Below are 17352 nucleotides of genomic sequence, written 5' to 3'. Positions count from 1 at the left end.
GGAATTGAAATTACAAAGACACTGAACATCATAGTCTACAGTGCATACTGAAACACTGATCTTTACAGTCTACAATGAAGTCACAGTAGAGGCTAAATAGGCAGTGTTTTTTTTTGGGAGGGGGGGGGGTTCAATTCCTAATTTTCTGCCTTTTCACAATGTAAACAGAATTTGCATAATGTTATGTCGCCTTCACAAAGGAGTAGGAACATGTAATTAGAACTATCACTCCAACGCATAGTTCTAGAACCCTTTTGGATAGCCCAGTGGTGTATTCTCTCTGTGATAGCCTACATGCGACCCAAGACCTTCTCTGCTATAATTGGTTGAATTATAAGTCATTTATTTCATCTGCCACACAATTGGACAGGAGGCGGGACTTGGCTTTGAATGAACAGAGGAAGTGTCTGAAGCGTGAGACTGCAAATCGAAAGAAGCCGGGCAGAGAAAAGGTAGTTATCATTAAAGTGCGCTTAAAGGTTTTCTGAGTGGCTTTGATAAATCCATCCAAGTACTAGTAACAGATTATTAAGATTGGTCACGTCGGCACAGTTTGTTTGCTGCCGGAACAATCATCTTAAACACCACAAACTTGGCTTGACAGGCTAGCTATGCAAGCTAGCCAGCTAGTCGCTACCTAGAAGTAAGCCATACAAATGCAGTAAATCTTCAAAACGTTGCAGTTGTTACTATAACCCATGAATTAAGTTGGCCTGCTTTCGATTCACTTTGATGTAGACACTATCTGTCGAGGACATCGGGATGTAATAAACTCCCACACACACTAAATCACAGTATGAACTAGCTTGCTAATGTACAATTGTCAAATCAAATACTAAAACTGTGATGCATCAGTAGAGACGCCAATTTGTTACTGTTCTTAATGCATCACACACATGCACTGATCTGTCACATTACACGTTGCATTTCTATATGGGCACTTCTTTAAAATATTTGAGTGTTGTTTTGGTGTTTTTTTTTTACTAGGCTATACTTTTATTGATGAAGTGCTTTTCTTCCTGCAGGTGATCCATTCCATAAACCGAAAGCAGACACTGCCAAAGTCGAAAAATGGTGGACTCTCAGTACTACCTTCCAAATAACATTCGCATCTCCAAGCTTGACTGCAAGGAGGCATATGAGCTGTTGTCCCCGAAGGAGAAACTCTATGCCCACTACCTCTCCCGGGCAGCATGGTACGGTGGTCTGGTGGTTCTGGTGCAGACCTCCCCCGAGTCGCCCGCTATCTATGCGCTCCTGCAAAAGCTCTTCCGCAAGCAGACCCCAGCAGAGCTGGAGAGGGTTGCCACTGAAGCTGGGCTGAGTTCCGAGGAGTACCAGGTAAGCAGCATGCAGGTTATCAGACAGGCACATAATCCACCTGTTTGCTTCCCACCACCAACAACGATGAATCATGCACATGCAACATGGTGTCAAAAATGTGGGTACATAGTTTGTAATATTGTGGAGGCACACTATTTGGGGATACCAATTTGGGTTAATCTCCATGGTCTTGATTTGGTAAAGTAGCTCTTTTGTCAAATCACACAATTTGCTGCTGGTGAGTATGATCAAAGGAATGCAGTGCACAGAACGTATTTGCCCCACAGGCAAAAGCCTCAGAATCAGATGAATACAGGGCCAGAAAGAGCGCAGTTTTTCCACACATCCCATGTTTAATAGGCCTGCATGTCTCATCTTGAATCAATGTTGCAGTATGTAAGATCAGTCTATGTGTAAAATGGCTTCAAATCTTGTGTTTTCATTCCCCTTCTTGCAACTTGTGCAGGCTCTTCTGGTATATGCTGCAGGTTTCTATGCCAACATGGGTAACTACAAATCATTTGGAGATACCAAGTTCATCCCCAACTTACCAAAGGTAATCATGTCTTCATTTTACTCACAAATTCATAATCATGAGTAATACGTGTCCTTACTGCTCAGATGCGCATGTAGAGACTTTCACATAAAAGTGTAGCCCAAGTGACCTCATGACCAAATATGCAGTGTGATTTATAACCAGATGAATAGTATGATATCTGTTGATGTTGAAATATGAAGCAGCTGTTGGGTACATGCCTCAAAATGTAACTCCTCTATTATAATCTTCCACACTTTCGTTGTCTTCCACAACAGGAGAAGCTGAAGACCCTGGTGTGGCAGAGTGCGGCCTTCAAGGAGAGCCCTGGGGAGATGGAGAGCCTGTGGAATAGCTGCTCCAAACTCCTCTTCTCCCTGGACGACAGGCAGAAGCAGCTGGGGCTGGGAGATGAGGTGAGTCCCCCAGACGTCAGGTGCCACCATATACTAGCCTGATTATCATCAACTTTCACATCTCTTCGAGACTTGGTCTGACCAGGAGCATAACAATTAACATTTCCCAAACGGCATGGTTGACCGGCCTTCCTTGCTTTGCTAATGGGTGTATACTTCCTGACAAAGTGGGAGGAGTTTCTGATTTTTTGGGAGCTCAGAAATGATATTGTATTGCTCTTGGCCTGACTAGAAGCAACGCTGAAGGTGTTGCGTCACTAGGAGGCCACGGTCTGGCTAACCATACAGGTTCCATTGGGATCTGATATGGCATTTGGAGTTGCGTTTTCACTGTTAATTATACTTCAGAGTATGTCTCTTTTTTTAAAAAAAAAGAAAAGATATTTAGGGGCTTTTATGCCTTCATTTGAAAGGACTGTGTGAGATGGTGACAGGAAGTGAGTGGGAGAGCGAGATATGGGGAAGGATCGAGAAATGACCTTGGGCTGGAATCAAACCTGGATCCCTTGTGTAACACTATGATGCCTTAACAAGTTCATACTTCAGAGCATTTCTATGCATCTGTTAAAGGAGTTCAGTGTAGGCAACTGGATTTCTTTATGGAGTTTTAATAATGCCTCATTTCTTCAGCCTAGAGACCTATTCTCATTCTCTGATATGGAAATTCGAAAGTATTTATCTCTGGAGAGTGGATCTGTTATGCCAACCCATTTCCACATGACAAGGGCCACGTGTCAAGGAGTGAATAGGCCGGAGAGAATTTGACTAAATAAATATGCTTCGTTTTCTGATTGGATCGAATATGATGTCTTGCATACGTGTCAATGGTATATATTTCTGTACATGCCAATGGTTGTCTGAATGAGTCGTTTAATACCTCTCTAGGGAATCACCACATACTTCTCAGGAAATTGCTGTTTAGAGGATGCAAAGTTGGCCCAGAAATTCCTGGACTCTCAGGTAAGGCCACACTACGAACCCGTTTATTTATTTATACAAAGTCTAGCAACCTGTTTATATTATTCAATGTATGCTGTGTGGCATTATGTGGGAAATAAAAAACGTGTGTGTTTCATGATTTCATCTGTGTAGAATCTGAGTGCCTACAACACGCGACTGTTTAAGAGGGAGCCTGAGGGAGGGAAGCAGGCTTATGAGGTCAGACTGGCCTCCTCCGTCAAGACAGGTGAGCACCCACTGCTTTCAGTTGTTTGTGTTGTGACAAACCCTTTGGTTCAAGGTCAAGGCCCTGTTTCAATTTTCAGTTTACTGACTAACACATTTGGGGGAGGAGAGCACTTTGGTAGTTGAACTCGAACTTTCTTAAAGAAGCAGTTAACTTACCCCATGTTTGTCTTGTATCTTGTGTGCTTATCAGCAAGCCCAGCCTTCTCAGCAGTGACTTGTAAATGCTTTGAGCTGTGATTCGACTTTGAAAAACGTACTTATCCAGCTCTAGCATCGACAAATTGGCACAGGATGTGTAGATTGTAGATGGAGCATTGTTAAGAGTTTTGTTTGACCGGGATGTTTCTGCTTACTCCTGTGCCCCTGTGCATTAGACTGTGCTGCTGATGGCGAGGGGCAGACACGCTGTGGCCGGTACGAGTTCGAAGGTGCCGTCTTCACAGTCCACAGGGGCGACTACGCTCCCCTGATGGAGAAGGTCATCCACAACCTGGAGAAAGCCAAGGTGGGACCATCAAGCAACCTCCTACTGCTTTCAGGCTGAACAGAACAGTACTGGTGGCCGTTCCTGCACCAGTTACGTTCAGAACTAAAGGGATTACCTGCAAACCATCCATGTTCATACCAGGTTCTGAACTTTTCCGTGTGTGACGCGGGTGAACCTGCTGACGTCCATGTTGTCGTCACGGTTCGCAGAAAAAAACAAACATTTTTCGGTTTGCATCGCAAGCTAACATTCCGGTTCTCGAACTCAGACTCGTGGCGGTTCGAGAGTAGGTGCAGTAACGGGCACCGGCACGGTTCTCTGTCCGCCTGATCTCACCTTCTGTATATTGGGTAACACTTTACTTGACGCTGGTGTCATAAGCATGTCATTACAGTGTCATAATAGTGTCATGACACAGTCATAGATAAGTCACAAACATTATGTCCATGTCAAACATTTTATGACTGTTGGCCTTAAGTTACATTCGGTTATGGCAAAGACAAGACATAACCGAATGTCACTTAAGGCCAAGAGTCATAAAATGTTTATGACATGGACATAATGTTTGACTTATCTATGACTGTGTCATGACACTATTATGACACTGTAATGACATGCTTATGACACCGGCGTCAAGTTAAGTGTTACCGTATATTGTAATAGTTCTTGGTCAGCTTTCAACCTGCAGTGACATAGGGGTACTTTCAGGTCCCACTGAAGATATGTGATTGCGCTCCTAGATATGTGAATGCGCTCCTAGATATGTGAATGCGCTGTACATTCAGGTGCGTGAATGAATGCTAAAACTTGTGGAGTATTGTAACACTTTTAAGGATGATGCATGTAGTGTCATTTTACACACGGTCAGGCATGAGGTGACACCCAACCACCCCATATCATATTAACCTTGTAGCGTATAACGTTTGAACATGCCTACGCTTCAACTGTCCCCCTGAGAAAAACACACACGCTGCTAAATGGCAGTATAAAAAATATGAATATGATCACTTATTCACTGAGTGCTGTTTTTGAAATCAAACATGTAGTGTCATTTTACTCATCCATCAGGCATATCATATTTGCCTAGTTGCGTATAAAGTTTAAATATGCATACACTTCAACTCTCTCGAACACCATTGTGGGTTTCTTTCCATTGTTGGTAACTTTGCCGGAAAACGGTGGATCTATTCTAAATTACACTCGGCTGCTGCTTTTATCCAAAGCGACTTGGTTATTTACAGGGTATTGGTTACAGTCCCTGAAGCAGTGTGGGGTTAGGTGCCTTGCTCACGCTTCAGCTATGGATAGGGGTGTAAGGAGAGGTAGGGGTGGGATTCGAACTTGCAACCCTCTGATCTTAAGACCACCTCCCTAACCGTTAGGCCACGGCTGCCCCTGCCTCTACATACTGCAAGAACACATGCAGTGTACCTCAGCTGTTTTTTTTGCAATGAGAATATTTAATAAATTGATTGATATGTTCCCCTCCTAGGCCTATGCATCCAATGAGAACGAGGTGCGGATGATAGAGGAGTACATGAAGAGCTTCAGGTTCGGCTCGGTGGACGCACACAAAGAAGGCTCCCGCTTCTGGATCAAGGACAAGGGCCCCATTGTGGAGAGGTAATGCTGCTGAACAATAACTTCCAATAGACCCTGATGCTAGGATGGGTTAGTGTGCTATTCTATTGCCCTGGAGCAGAGGTGGTACTACACAATAGCCCCGAGAGGTAATGCTACTGAACAATGACATCCAATAGACCCTGATGCTGGTATGGGTTAGCGTGCCGTGCATTCTATTGCCCTGGGGTAGAGGTGGTACTACACACAGTAGCCCTGAGTAGGCATTGTAAAGTGGTGATGCTAATTTCAGGTTTTTTATTGTCCTGTGAAGAGGTGATGCAACTGTTGTATGCTATGATTTATGTCCACGATTGTAAGTTACATTGGCCAATCTGCCAAATGTTATGTAATGTAATGCTACTAAACAATTGCATCCGGTAGGGCAGTGGTTCCCAACCTTTTTCTTAAGGGACCCATGTTTTTACTATTGTAAGCTTTGGTGACCCAACCACGCGAGCGCCCGCACGAGAAGGAGTCACAAGATGCCCTCTGTTTCCTGCGAAAACTAATTTTAGTTATTTTATTCCTCAATTCGTCTTTAGTCAAATACAGAATAAATGTTTAATGTAGCACTTACAATGTGTTGCTTCTATGCATTTATTAGTTAAATGCTTTGTCTTTTATTCAACATGGGCTATATATATATTTAAAATGAAACCCCTTAAAATCAAGAGGGCTCCGCGACCCCCTGTGGATCTTTGGCGACCCATAAGGGAGGTCCCGACCCATAGGTTGGGAACCACTGCGGTAGGGCACTCGTCTACCATGAATCCAACCCGGGTTGGATTCCCGGCCCCTCCCCATCTCTCTCCCCATTCGCTTCCTGTCCATCTCTCATACTATCCTGTCATCAATAAAGTCGATAAAGACCAAAAAATATCTTTAAAAAACAAAACAAAACGATGTCATCCCATAGAACGTGAGTGGCATTGTAGAGAGGTGATGATAGTTATGATTTAGTATGTGTTCTATTATCTGGTGGATAAATTATGCTGCACAATGGCATTGATGAACTCTGGGTTGTCAATGTGAGAAGTAACAAAACATACTAACTCTTGTTTGTCTTTTTGTATTTAGTTACATTGGCTTCATCGAGAGCTACAGAGATCCTTTTGGATCCAGGGGGGAGTTTGAAGGTATATATTTTTTCTATCTAAAAAGAAATGGTACGGCATTGCTTTAAAGGTAAATGCACACAAATATGTTTCTTGGTCTTAATGGGTTCATCACCTCCTGTCTCCAGGCTTTGTAGCGGTGGTGAACAAGGCGATGAGTGCCCGCTTCGCAGAGCTGGTGAGCAAGGCGGAGGTGTTGTTGCCGGAGCTGCCGTGGCCTAAGGCCTTTGAGAAGGACCAGTTCCTCAGGCCTGACTTCACCTCTCTGGACGTCCTCACCTTCGCAGGCAGCGGCATCCCCGCCGGTATCAACATCCCCAACTGTGAGTACGAGCATCATATTGTACCGACTGCCCTAACAAAGTGGACATAGCTTTCAGCTGAATTCTTTGTAGGGAGCAGGAGCAGTCACCAACTGAGTCTTGGGGGTGGGGGGTTGCTTCGACGGGGCTGCTTCGATCATTCCCTCTCTAAGTATTCAAATGTGCATGACCTGGAATGCTTAAATCCAATTGGTTTTCAAATTCATATAGGTTGGAGTTGGAAAGCATGCATAAAAAGGGATGGTGCGGACAAAAAAACTATGGGGTTGGTCAGTTGGAGTTGCATAATACTGTGTGTGTGTGTGTGTGTGTGTGTGTGTGTGTGTGTGTGTGTGTGTGTGTGTGTGTGTGTGTGTGTGTGTGTGTGTGTGTGTGTGTGTGTGTGTGTGTGTGTGTGTGTGTCTGTGTGTGTCTGTGTGTGTCTGTGTCTGTGTCTGTGTCTGTGTCTGTGTCTATTGATCAGATGACGACATCAGGCAGACGGAGGGCTTTAAGAACGTCTCCCTGGGCAACGTGTTGGCAGTGGGCAGCGTCGGCAGCAGGGAGGACCTCACCTTCCTGGAGGAAGACATCAAGGTAGCCATTTCTCCATCTACCCATCACGCCATCTGTCCATCTGTGCATTCCTCAATCTCTCCATCCCTCTCCCGACATCAAGGATGCTGTTGTTCTAAAGATGCTCTGCTGCGCTCAATGAATTGAGCTGAAGATTGCCAGCAGCTCATCTGTATCTGAATGCCTCATCAGCCACATGTATTACTGTTACGCTGCAATACTGTATGACCACATGTGTTTATTTCACACACACACACACACACACACACACACACACACACACACACACACACACACACATATATATATATATATATATATATATATATATATATATATATATATATATATATATTATATATATATATATATATATATATATATATATAGTTTTGTAATGCTTTTTATTTTAGCCCTTGTAATTTCCATCATAAAGTTTCTATGTTGTATTAACTGTTTTGAGCAGTATGGATAATAGATTGCAATGGTGATATATTTGTCTTGCCCTGTTGTGTGCAGGACCTGTACCTGAAGCTGGTGGGGCCTGCGTTTGAGGTGCAGGTGGGCCTACACGAGCTGCTGGGTCATGGCAGTGGCAAGCTCTTCGTTCAGGTGAGGGGGAAAGTCATCAAATCAACCCTGCTGTTTGAAAGGTGCACTTTGTGCTTTGTACAGCAAAGCTTGTTTGCACTTGCACTAGATCATCTACTGCAATGGTTCACAACTGGAACAGTCTTGGGACCCACCATTTTCCAATCTCATTCGGTCACGACCCAATTTTTTTAAGCGACACTCGNATGACTAGTTGCACGCTACTATCTCGCATAAACATTCTGATTTTATCTATGACGACAGATGACACAAGTTCAATCGCCTATCAAAATAAAAGTTGTAAATTGTTGCAGGAAAAGTTGGATTTTTTTTTTTTTTTTTTTACGAATCAATGAATTACGATTTTTTTTTACACCACGGCTCCGCGACCCACCCATGACCCCTCCGCGACCCACTTTTGGGTCGCGACCCACCAGTTGAGAAACACTGCACTAGATCATCTACCGGTACCAGGGAAAACAGGGCAAACCCCTGAGGGTCCCTGAAGCTAGAAGTATTATCTGGTCACTCTTGTTTTTTCCCTCTCCCATGTTGAGCAGACAAAGATTTCTGAGAACATTTCTAAAATTCAGTTCCCACTAGGAATTGTGCCGGTCTCTCTTAACCTGACGTCAAATATAGTGTACTCTTGTTCCGGGCATATCATTTGCTAAGCCATCTGTGCTATTTGTTTGGCTGTAGGATTCAAAAGGAGGCTTCAACTTCGACAAAGGCAGTGTCTGCAACCCAGAGACCGGAGAGCTAGTAAGTCATCACACCATTGTGAACGGTTTTCGTTTACTCTTGTGTTTGCGTGTGTTTATTTGCTGGACTATTACATGGACATGCAGTGTAACACACACACACACACACACACACACACACACACACACACACACACACACACACACACACACACATACACACACACACACACACACAAACACAGGTTGTTGTATTTGTCTTAATCCCATTGCGCAGAGCTTATATTATAACCTTACTGTCACCAAAATTGTAATGACCATGTCCTAATCTCTTACTTGTAATGTCAGCAATTTTGTTATGATGTAGTTGAGTATTTTCAGCAAAGAGGGAACACTGAATAGGCCCGTCGATGGGCCCATCTGCAGTTAGAGGCTAGATTGACTTTGTCTCCCATCCTGTAGGTCTCCAGCTGGTACAACGAGGGTGAGACGTGGGACAGCAAGTTCTCCACCATCGCCTCCAGCTATGAGGAGTGCCGCGCAGAGTGTGTGGGCATCTACATGTGCCTCAACAAGGAGGTGCTCAGGTGAGGGGCGTATGATGACCTGTGGCGCACCTTCAGGGTTCAGAAAGCAACACGTCCTGCCACATATTCATTACGGCCAATTCCCTCAGCCATTAAGTATTTTCGGGGGCTTTTAAAGCCTATATTTTTAGTTTTATATTACGTCAGGACAGTGAAGGTGCTGACAGGAATCGAGTGGGAAAAGAGAGACAGGGAAGGGTCGGCAAAGGGCCCGGATCGGCCGCATAGTAAACGAGCACCCTACCATTAGTGCCACGCTAGGGCCACCCATTTGATTTTAAGTAGACTAGTTGGTTAGTGGAGAACACAGGTGTAGGGAATAGACATGATGGGGACTTTTTCTTTCTTAATATGGTTGGTCTGCCTCTGGAGCCAGCCGCCAGAGCCTCTCCTGCACTGTTCTCTATGGCTGACCGTACCAAATTGATTCTCCCATACCTTCTTTGGGCTGTCAATGTCTTGTTCTAGCCCTTAATGTGTTAATTCTCCATTTTGCATTACTATGTATTTATCTAAACAGCAAAAAGTCTCCTTACATATTTACACTGGAGACTGAGTTTCTTCAACATTTGTCATTACAGTACATTATCTGAGCACTATCTGTAGTATGTAGTATATGACAATAAAAAGGCATTGTGTTCTCTGTGTGGGCTGCAGCATCTTTGGCCATGAGGGTGAGGATGCGGAGGACGTGCTGTACATCAACTGGCTGAACATGGTGCGCGCCGGCGTGCTGGGCCTGGAGTTCTACTCCCCAGAGACCAAGACCTGGAAACAGGTGAGGAGGGTTTTTTTTTTCCTGAGGTAGCCTTCATCAGAACCCTCGAAGCCTGGTCCCCGACGTAACAGCACAGTCTTAGCCGTTTGAGCCACGGGTGAGGTCAGATGGTCACCAATCTAAGGTACCACTTGTTTTTTCATGGGGATCGTCTTGGTGCATTCCATTTGAGGTTTAGAAAAGCCTGAATATTATTGCTTATGCATTTGGTCTGTAATCTGGATTGTCTTCCTTTAATTATTATCAGTTGCTTTGTTTCCCTTAATTGTCGGTGGCTGTAGATAATGGGTTTCGTCAAGTGTAATGCAATGCACTGTAATGGGATGAAAGTTTAATGTCAGAGTAATGTCTCCAGGTCTCTAAATTAACACACGCCAACCCGCCAAACACGGGTGAAAATTCATTTTGGCTAGTAGAAAAAATTAACTACCCGCCAATTTGGCTAGTAGCGCCCGAGTACAGTAAATTATGAACGGCAAACCGCTGCTATGACGAACGTTAGACTGCGAGATTTCCTACATTACCCATGGACACTAGCGTCACGACGTAGCCTCCCACCATGGACAGCCCCTAAAACATGGATCGTTCATTTCGGCCAATCAGATGACAAAAGCGACAGATCCCATAGAAGCGACAGGTCCGGTGCTGACAGCGTCAACTGCATGCTGTGCGCGCCAGGACTGAAAACATTTCAGACGACCAGCCTTCTGTCAGCTACGCTCACACTATTCTGACAGGCAGCTCTCTTCCTATGCTCTTGTCGCTTTCGCTACAACCTTTTTAACGTGACTGCTATTAGGCCTATTAGGCTACTAGCACGAACCTTGCTGTAACAGGCTGCCTTTTTGAACGCGAGGGCCTGACCGTTTCAATAACAGGACTTACGCAGATTATGCCCAGAGCTACTTCTGCTCTGTAAGGTTCTCTGTGTTGGTGAATGCTTGTAGTAATTGTAACAGTAATACTAGTGACGTTAAAAAAGGAGTGGTTGTGGAACGAAATTGCGACAAGGGCAGAGGTGGAGAGCTGACTGTCAGAGTCGTGTGAGCGTAGAGCTGTCAGTTGTCCTGTTCCGAGTCCTGGCGCAACTAAGTTGGAAAGCCCACGCCATCGGAAAGAAAAAAAATAACAAACAAAAAAACCCAACGACGACGCTATAGAAGTAACAAAGGAAACGAAGATTCCCGTGATATTATTTACTTTTAGTTAAACATAGGCTTCTTGTCATTTTGTTGCGCATGGTAGAGAAGAGCTCCTCCTCTCTCCTCTCCTTTTCCTCTCATCTCTTCTCCTTCCTTCCTTGGGGTCTGCGTATGTGAGGTTTTGTAGTGTTTGGCTGTGTGTTTGGTTAGGCTGCTGTATGTTAAAGGTCTGTTATGTGAGAGGCTTGTGATGTGATTCACTGTTTTCAGAGGAATGGAATGAAAATGAATGACATTGATTAGTAATGAAAGTAAAAAAATTAAGCAGAAGTTAAAAAAATAATTAAAAATATATATATAATATGCTTATTATGTAGGCATATGGTATGTAGGCATATAGTGTGTTGTGGAAATAGTTGAACAAAATGACCATAATTTTTAAAAAAAAACTAGCTAATGCATAGTTTATTTTGGTGAGATTAAAAAAAATGGCTAGTTGAACTTCTATTTGGCTGGTAAGGAAAAATGTCCACTAGCCAAATTGGCTGGTGATGGAAAAAGTTAATTTAGAGCCCTGAATGTCTCGTGCAGTAATTGCTCTCTGTTTAAAAGCCACTCTCATTATCACTTATCATCTATTCATTCCTCTCCTCTCCTCTCCTCTCTCCTCATGTCCTCTCCTCTCCTACTCCTACTCCCTCTCTCTCTCTTGTCCTCTGCCCTTTATTCCTCTCTGCTCTACTCTGTCCTTCACTCCCCTCCTCTTCCAGAGATTCCAGAGTTTATAGTCATTGTCAAAATGGCAACAAAATTGTGTTTGGAGCATTACTTTCACTTTCACTTTGCTTTCATAACACTCTTCCACTCTCTGGTCCTATTCTGTGCTTATCCCCTCAAGTGTGTGTGTTTTTCAGTTCCGTATCCCACGTCTCAAACATCTATTCTTGTTGACGATTTGGTAATCACCCTTTTTCTGTGTGTGTGTGTGTGTGTGTGTGTGTGTGTGTGTGTGTGTGTGTGTGTGTGTGTGTGTGTGTGTGTGTGTGTGTGTGTGTGTGTGTGTGTGTGTGTGTGTGTGTGTGTGTGTGTGTGTGTGTGTGTGTGTGTGTGTGTGTGTGTGTGTGTGTGTGTGTGTGTGTGTGTGTGTGTGTGTGTCAGGCCCATATGCGTGGTCGCTACGTGATCATGCGCGTGCTGCTGGAGGCGGGGGAGGGGCTGGTGACCCTGAAGGAGACGACGGGCAGCGACGGCCGGCCCGACCTGCTCATCACCCTCGACCGCGCCAAGGTCAAGACCGTCGGCAAGACCGCCATCCACAAGTTCCTCTGCAAACTGCAGGTAGGTTTGAATACAGGGAAAATGTAATCCACAAGTTCCTCTGCAAACTGCAGGTAGATGTGCTTTGGATGCAGGGGTGGACTCTGAGGGCCACACATGTTGGCATCTTTCCCTGAAATTTTCAAATGAATGCCCACAAAGTTGCACTCCCACTACTTTCCGTTGTTTTTTTGTTCACTTTATTAACTTGGTTGTAAGTAGTTAAGTAGTATTTAACAGATGCATGTCTGTTTACCCATTTGTGATAAGAACGGGACATAACTTATTGTTGTTGGCATTGGTAGACAGTTGGCCATTGTACTTCACTTTCCCAACACAAAACTTAAGCCTGCACCTTGCCCTCTGATGAGTTCAAATGATGACAGCCAGGGCAGTGACTGACCGATGCCACCTTATTCTCCCCGTCTTGGTTGGCAGGTGTTGAAGTCGGTGGCGGATGTGGAGGGTGGCAGAGCGCTATACGACGGCTACTCAGAGGTGACGTCGGATGGGCCACACGACTTCCTCCGCATGAGGGACACCGTGCTGCTCAGGAAGGTGGCCAGGAAGCTCTTCGTCCAGGCCAACACCACGGTCAAAGGTAAGTGAAAGTGAAAAGTGAAAGCCCATTGGGAAACTCCAACTCCCATTGTCATTGTGACACAGCACTCCACAGCACACAAGTGAACACTGCACACAATGAAATTGCATTTTTATGCCTCACCCGTGCAAGGGGGCAGCCCTCAGTGGCGCCCCATGGGGAGCAGTGCGGTGGGACGGTACCATGCTCAGGGTACCTCAGTCATGGAGGATGATGGGGGAGAGCACTGGTTGATTACTCCCCCCACCAACCTGGCGGGTCGGGAGTCGAACCGGCAACCTCTGGGATGCAAGTCTGACGCCCTAACCGCTCACCCATGACTGCCCAGGTAATTAGCATATGCCCCATCATAGGCCCTATGGCAACACCACAAAGGTGACTAAAGTAGGCCCCATCATAGGCCCTATGGCCAACACCACAGTCAAAGGTGAGAATGTAGGCCCTATAACCAACACCACGGTCAAAGGTAATTAGCATATGCCCCATCATACGCCCTATGGCAACACCACAAAGGTGACTAAAGTAGGCCCCATCATAGGCCCTATGGCCAACACCACAGTCAAAGGTATGATCATCATAGCTCTTCATTCAGGCCAACGCCACAGTCAGAGATGAGAATGTAGGCCCTATGACCAACACCACAAAGGTAACTATAATAGGCCCCATCATAGGCCCTTTGGCCAACACCACAAGGGTAACTAGCATAGGCCCTATGGCCAACACCACAGTCAAAGGTATGATCATCATACTCCAGGCATGACACCACAGTCAAAGGTGAGAACAGGTCCGTCCTATGGCCAACACCACTGATAAAGGTAAGACTAGGCCCTATGGCCAGGCCAATACAACGGTTAAAGATCATACAATCATATAGTTTACTAGGGCTAACACCACAGTCAAAGGTAAAATAACCATTTAGGTCTTAGTCCAGGCCAAAACCACAGCCAAAGGTACACGGGTGGTTGACGTTTAAGGGCGTAACGGCAAAAAAAAAAAAGTTTTTCCAATTCCTGAAAAAATTGATGGAAAAAATTGGAAAAAAATAAAGCACTTAGTGGTCCGTGGAATTTTGCCTAATTTTTTGCAATCATGCCAAATGCTTCATACATTATTCAAAATGTTGTTGGTTAATTTATTTATATATATATATATATTTTTTTTTTTTTTTTTTCCCAGGTTTCATTAATGTTACTGTCACACCGCTCCCACCCACACATATTTATTAACAGAATCTACTGTATGTCTAACACTGCAGTCAAAGGTACGGACAGAATCTTTGTCCAACACTACAGTCAATGGTAAAAATAGGATCTATGACTAACACGACAGTCAAAGGTAAAAATATAGTTCTTCAGGGCCAACACCACATTCAAAGGTAAAATCACCATACTGCAAGTTCACTAGCTCTGCCTGTATTGACACCACAGTTGTAGGCTGGGATGTGTGCTCTTCACACCACATTTGAAAACCAAATATTATTTTCAGAATTTCACGCATGGGGGTTATTTCTTTCACTTTATGTGGCCAACTTTACTTCAGCCATGACTTGGCCTTTACATCAGATATAACTTTGTGTTGCTGGCATTGTCTTCTCTTTGTGTAGCTGACTATATTATCTTTGTCAAAGTTACATTGTGTAACCAAGTCGAATGTGTCTGCTGTAGGTAAGCTGCTTTGTCCAAGTCAACTCCTCTGTGTGTATGGTTGGTCTGGGCAGCAGTGCAGATACTTTTTCGGGGAAGTCAAATCCCTGCGTGTTGCTAAAACATTTAATCCCACACGGTTAGAAGAATAATGGAGGTGGACGTTACTTAAAAGACCATCAGGGCCCAACCGCAGGCCCACTTATCAGCAGAAGAGTGCTGAATGGTTTTCCCATCAACTCTCCTCTTTGTGCTGTTTGGAGCAGCTCTAGGCGTTGATGTGAATAGACCCCGGGTTAATGTGTTCATTTCAGCTGGCTGCCACTGGGGCTGTGTAGAATATATTGAGGATGTCACTACATTATAAATGTGTGCAATTGAATATATGTAACTGTATGGAAAAATATAGTGTAGCTGCGGTAACTGGCACATTTCCATTTCACATGCTCTTGTTTGGTATGTGCTGTATGTCAGAGTCTTTTGGCCAAGCTAGTTGATGTTTCCTGCGCCAGAGGCCCTCGGATGTATCATTACCGACTATCTATGCCAGTTGGAAGATCTGAACAATGTCTAACAAGGAAAAAAACATGCACATCCGTCTAAAAAAAATGGGGGCTGGACTGGCAAAGAGAAATAAAAATGGCAAATAAATCGTCCACAACACCAAGCTCCTCGCATCAGTCTGATGAGGGGTGTGCCGCTCGAAACACAACACATTAAATAAGAGAAACGGTGGCTTTTTTTGCTAAGATCTGAACAATAATGTAATGTTTTTAAGCAACACTGAGTCATTTTCCACTTCGGATGCCTCTGAAGGCTTGGAAGAGTGACTGGCCCGCAATATTTACTTGGTTGTTTGGCTTGGTTACTGTGGTTTTAAAAGTCAGTGGCTTTGCCTCTGTTACAAGTTGAGCCATGGTAACAAAATACTTACTTGCTATTGCTTGAAGTATTTCTGTCTGACACATCACATTTTCATTGCAACATTCAGCAATGTTGTTGTATATTTTTCTAAATCTGTACGGCTCTGCTTTGAAGGGTAGGTATTAGGCAGAAACTTCTGTAGGAAGTAATTTACAAAACGTTACAAGAACAAAAAGAAAACTGTACAGTAAGAGTAAACACGGCCATATTACCCATTCAAAAAAAATTGAACATTAAGAATAACCTTAGCTGCATCATCCAGTCAAAAACCATTGGACATTAACGAATAAAGAAATTAGTACGCTGTCAAGCGTAGGCCTACTCACTGTCTGACACTGTGGGTAATATTTTATATGGCTAAATGTATGGTTTAGCCCCCCAGAACAATTATACGAAAGGCTTTTCGATGGATTGTATTACTATTGGACCAGCTAAATGACAAACTAAAACTTCCCTCTTGCAGGCGAGAGCGTGGAGCTGGTTGAGTATGAGAGCTCGGCGGCTGGGCTGGTCCAGTCCAACACTGATCGCTTCCAGGAGGACGCGGAGGAGCTGGAGCGCCATCTGCTGGAGCTGAGCTCTAACGACAAGGCCTGCTGGTGCTGAGCGGAGACAGCAGGGCTGACGCAGCCTAACTGGAGATGGATGGATGCAAGCCGTGATGGGTAAAATGCATTCATTAGTTACAATCTATTGCCACATATTCCAAATGACTTGGTTTTACATGTCCAATACAGCCAGGTGATTGGCAAGTTGAATGATTACCTGGTTGAATTTGACAGGTGAAACAAGATCATTTGGAATCTGTGGCACTAGATTCTAACTAGTGAATCCATTTTCTTTGCCCATCACTAAATGCAAGGATGGGTGGGTGGATGGATGGCTGTCTGTCTCAGTGACTGCTGTTTCCCTCCTTCAAGTGTTTTGATTCATTGGAAGGTTTTGGTTTTGCTATTTTTGTGTTGGATGCAAAGTGATTCAAAGGTATTATTATAATATACTGTACTGTATACTAAGGGAGGCAATGGTTAACAGCAGACAATTCTGCTGCTGATGTTAAACAGTGCTGCAACATATACATGTGATCCTGATTTTTTTTTTGTACGACCCAAGTTATTCATAATTGTCTGTAAATAATAGGAACACGAAGAGACGAGTGGGCTTTGCGTTGTTTTTTTTCCTTTTAAAATGTATGAATGACCTTCAGTACTTACCTCTGCGCATCTGGAACAATGGAGGCCTTTGATTGACGTGTGAAATGAGAAGAGGAGGTGGGCGGTTTTGCACCTGGCTGTGAAATGAAATCAGACGGGGGAGCAGTGTGGCGATAGATGATTATGACGAGTCCTGCAATTACACAGGCTGTTTTTAGTTGGCCTACTGTACCAACCTCCCTCCCAGCTGGGAAATGTTCTCACAAATGTCTGTACATCTTAAAAATAAATAAAAATAAAACTTAAGACTGAGACAGTACATGATTGTTCTGACACTTTTCACATC

At 44.1% G+C, this 17352-nt stretch overlaps 1 protein-coding gene across 1 annotated transcript; it reads left to right on the top strand.

Annotated features, from left to right (window-relative positions):
* The first annotated feature begins 370 nt into the window (after positions 1–370).
* Positions 371–17325, top strand: dpp3 (dipeptidyl-peptidase 3). The gene is made up of 18 exons (XM_063203714.1): positions 371–452; positions 1026–1341; positions 1790–1879; positions 2137–2274; positions 3160–3234; positions 3367–3460; positions 3837–3967; positions 5442–5572; positions 6650–6708; positions 6816–7010; positions 7474–7586; positions 8085–8177; positions 8859–8921; positions 9323–9447; positions 10105–10225; positions 12526–12705; positions 13123–13285; positions 16316–17325. The coding sequence occupies exons 2-18, from the start codon at positions 1072–1074 to the stop codon at positions 16456–16458; spliced, it is 2184 nt and encodes a 727-aa protein (XP_063059784.1). The 5' UTR covers positions 371–452; positions 1026–1071; the 3' UTR covers positions 16459–17325.
* The last annotated feature ends 27 nt before the right edge of the window (positions 17326–17352 follow it).

The sequence above is a fragment of the Engraulis encrasicolus genome, chromosome 7, assembly GCF_034702125.1.
Source record: "Engraulis encrasicolus isolate BLACKSEA-1 chromosome 7, IST_EnEncr_1.0, whole genome shotgun sequence".
NCBI classification, from domain to species: domain Eukaryota; kingdom Metazoa; phylum Chordata; class Actinopteri; order Clupeiformes; family Engraulidae; genus Engraulis; species Engraulis encrasicolus.
Note: the sequence above shows the minus strand (reverse complement) of the source record. Positions and strands in the feature narration are given on the sequence as shown.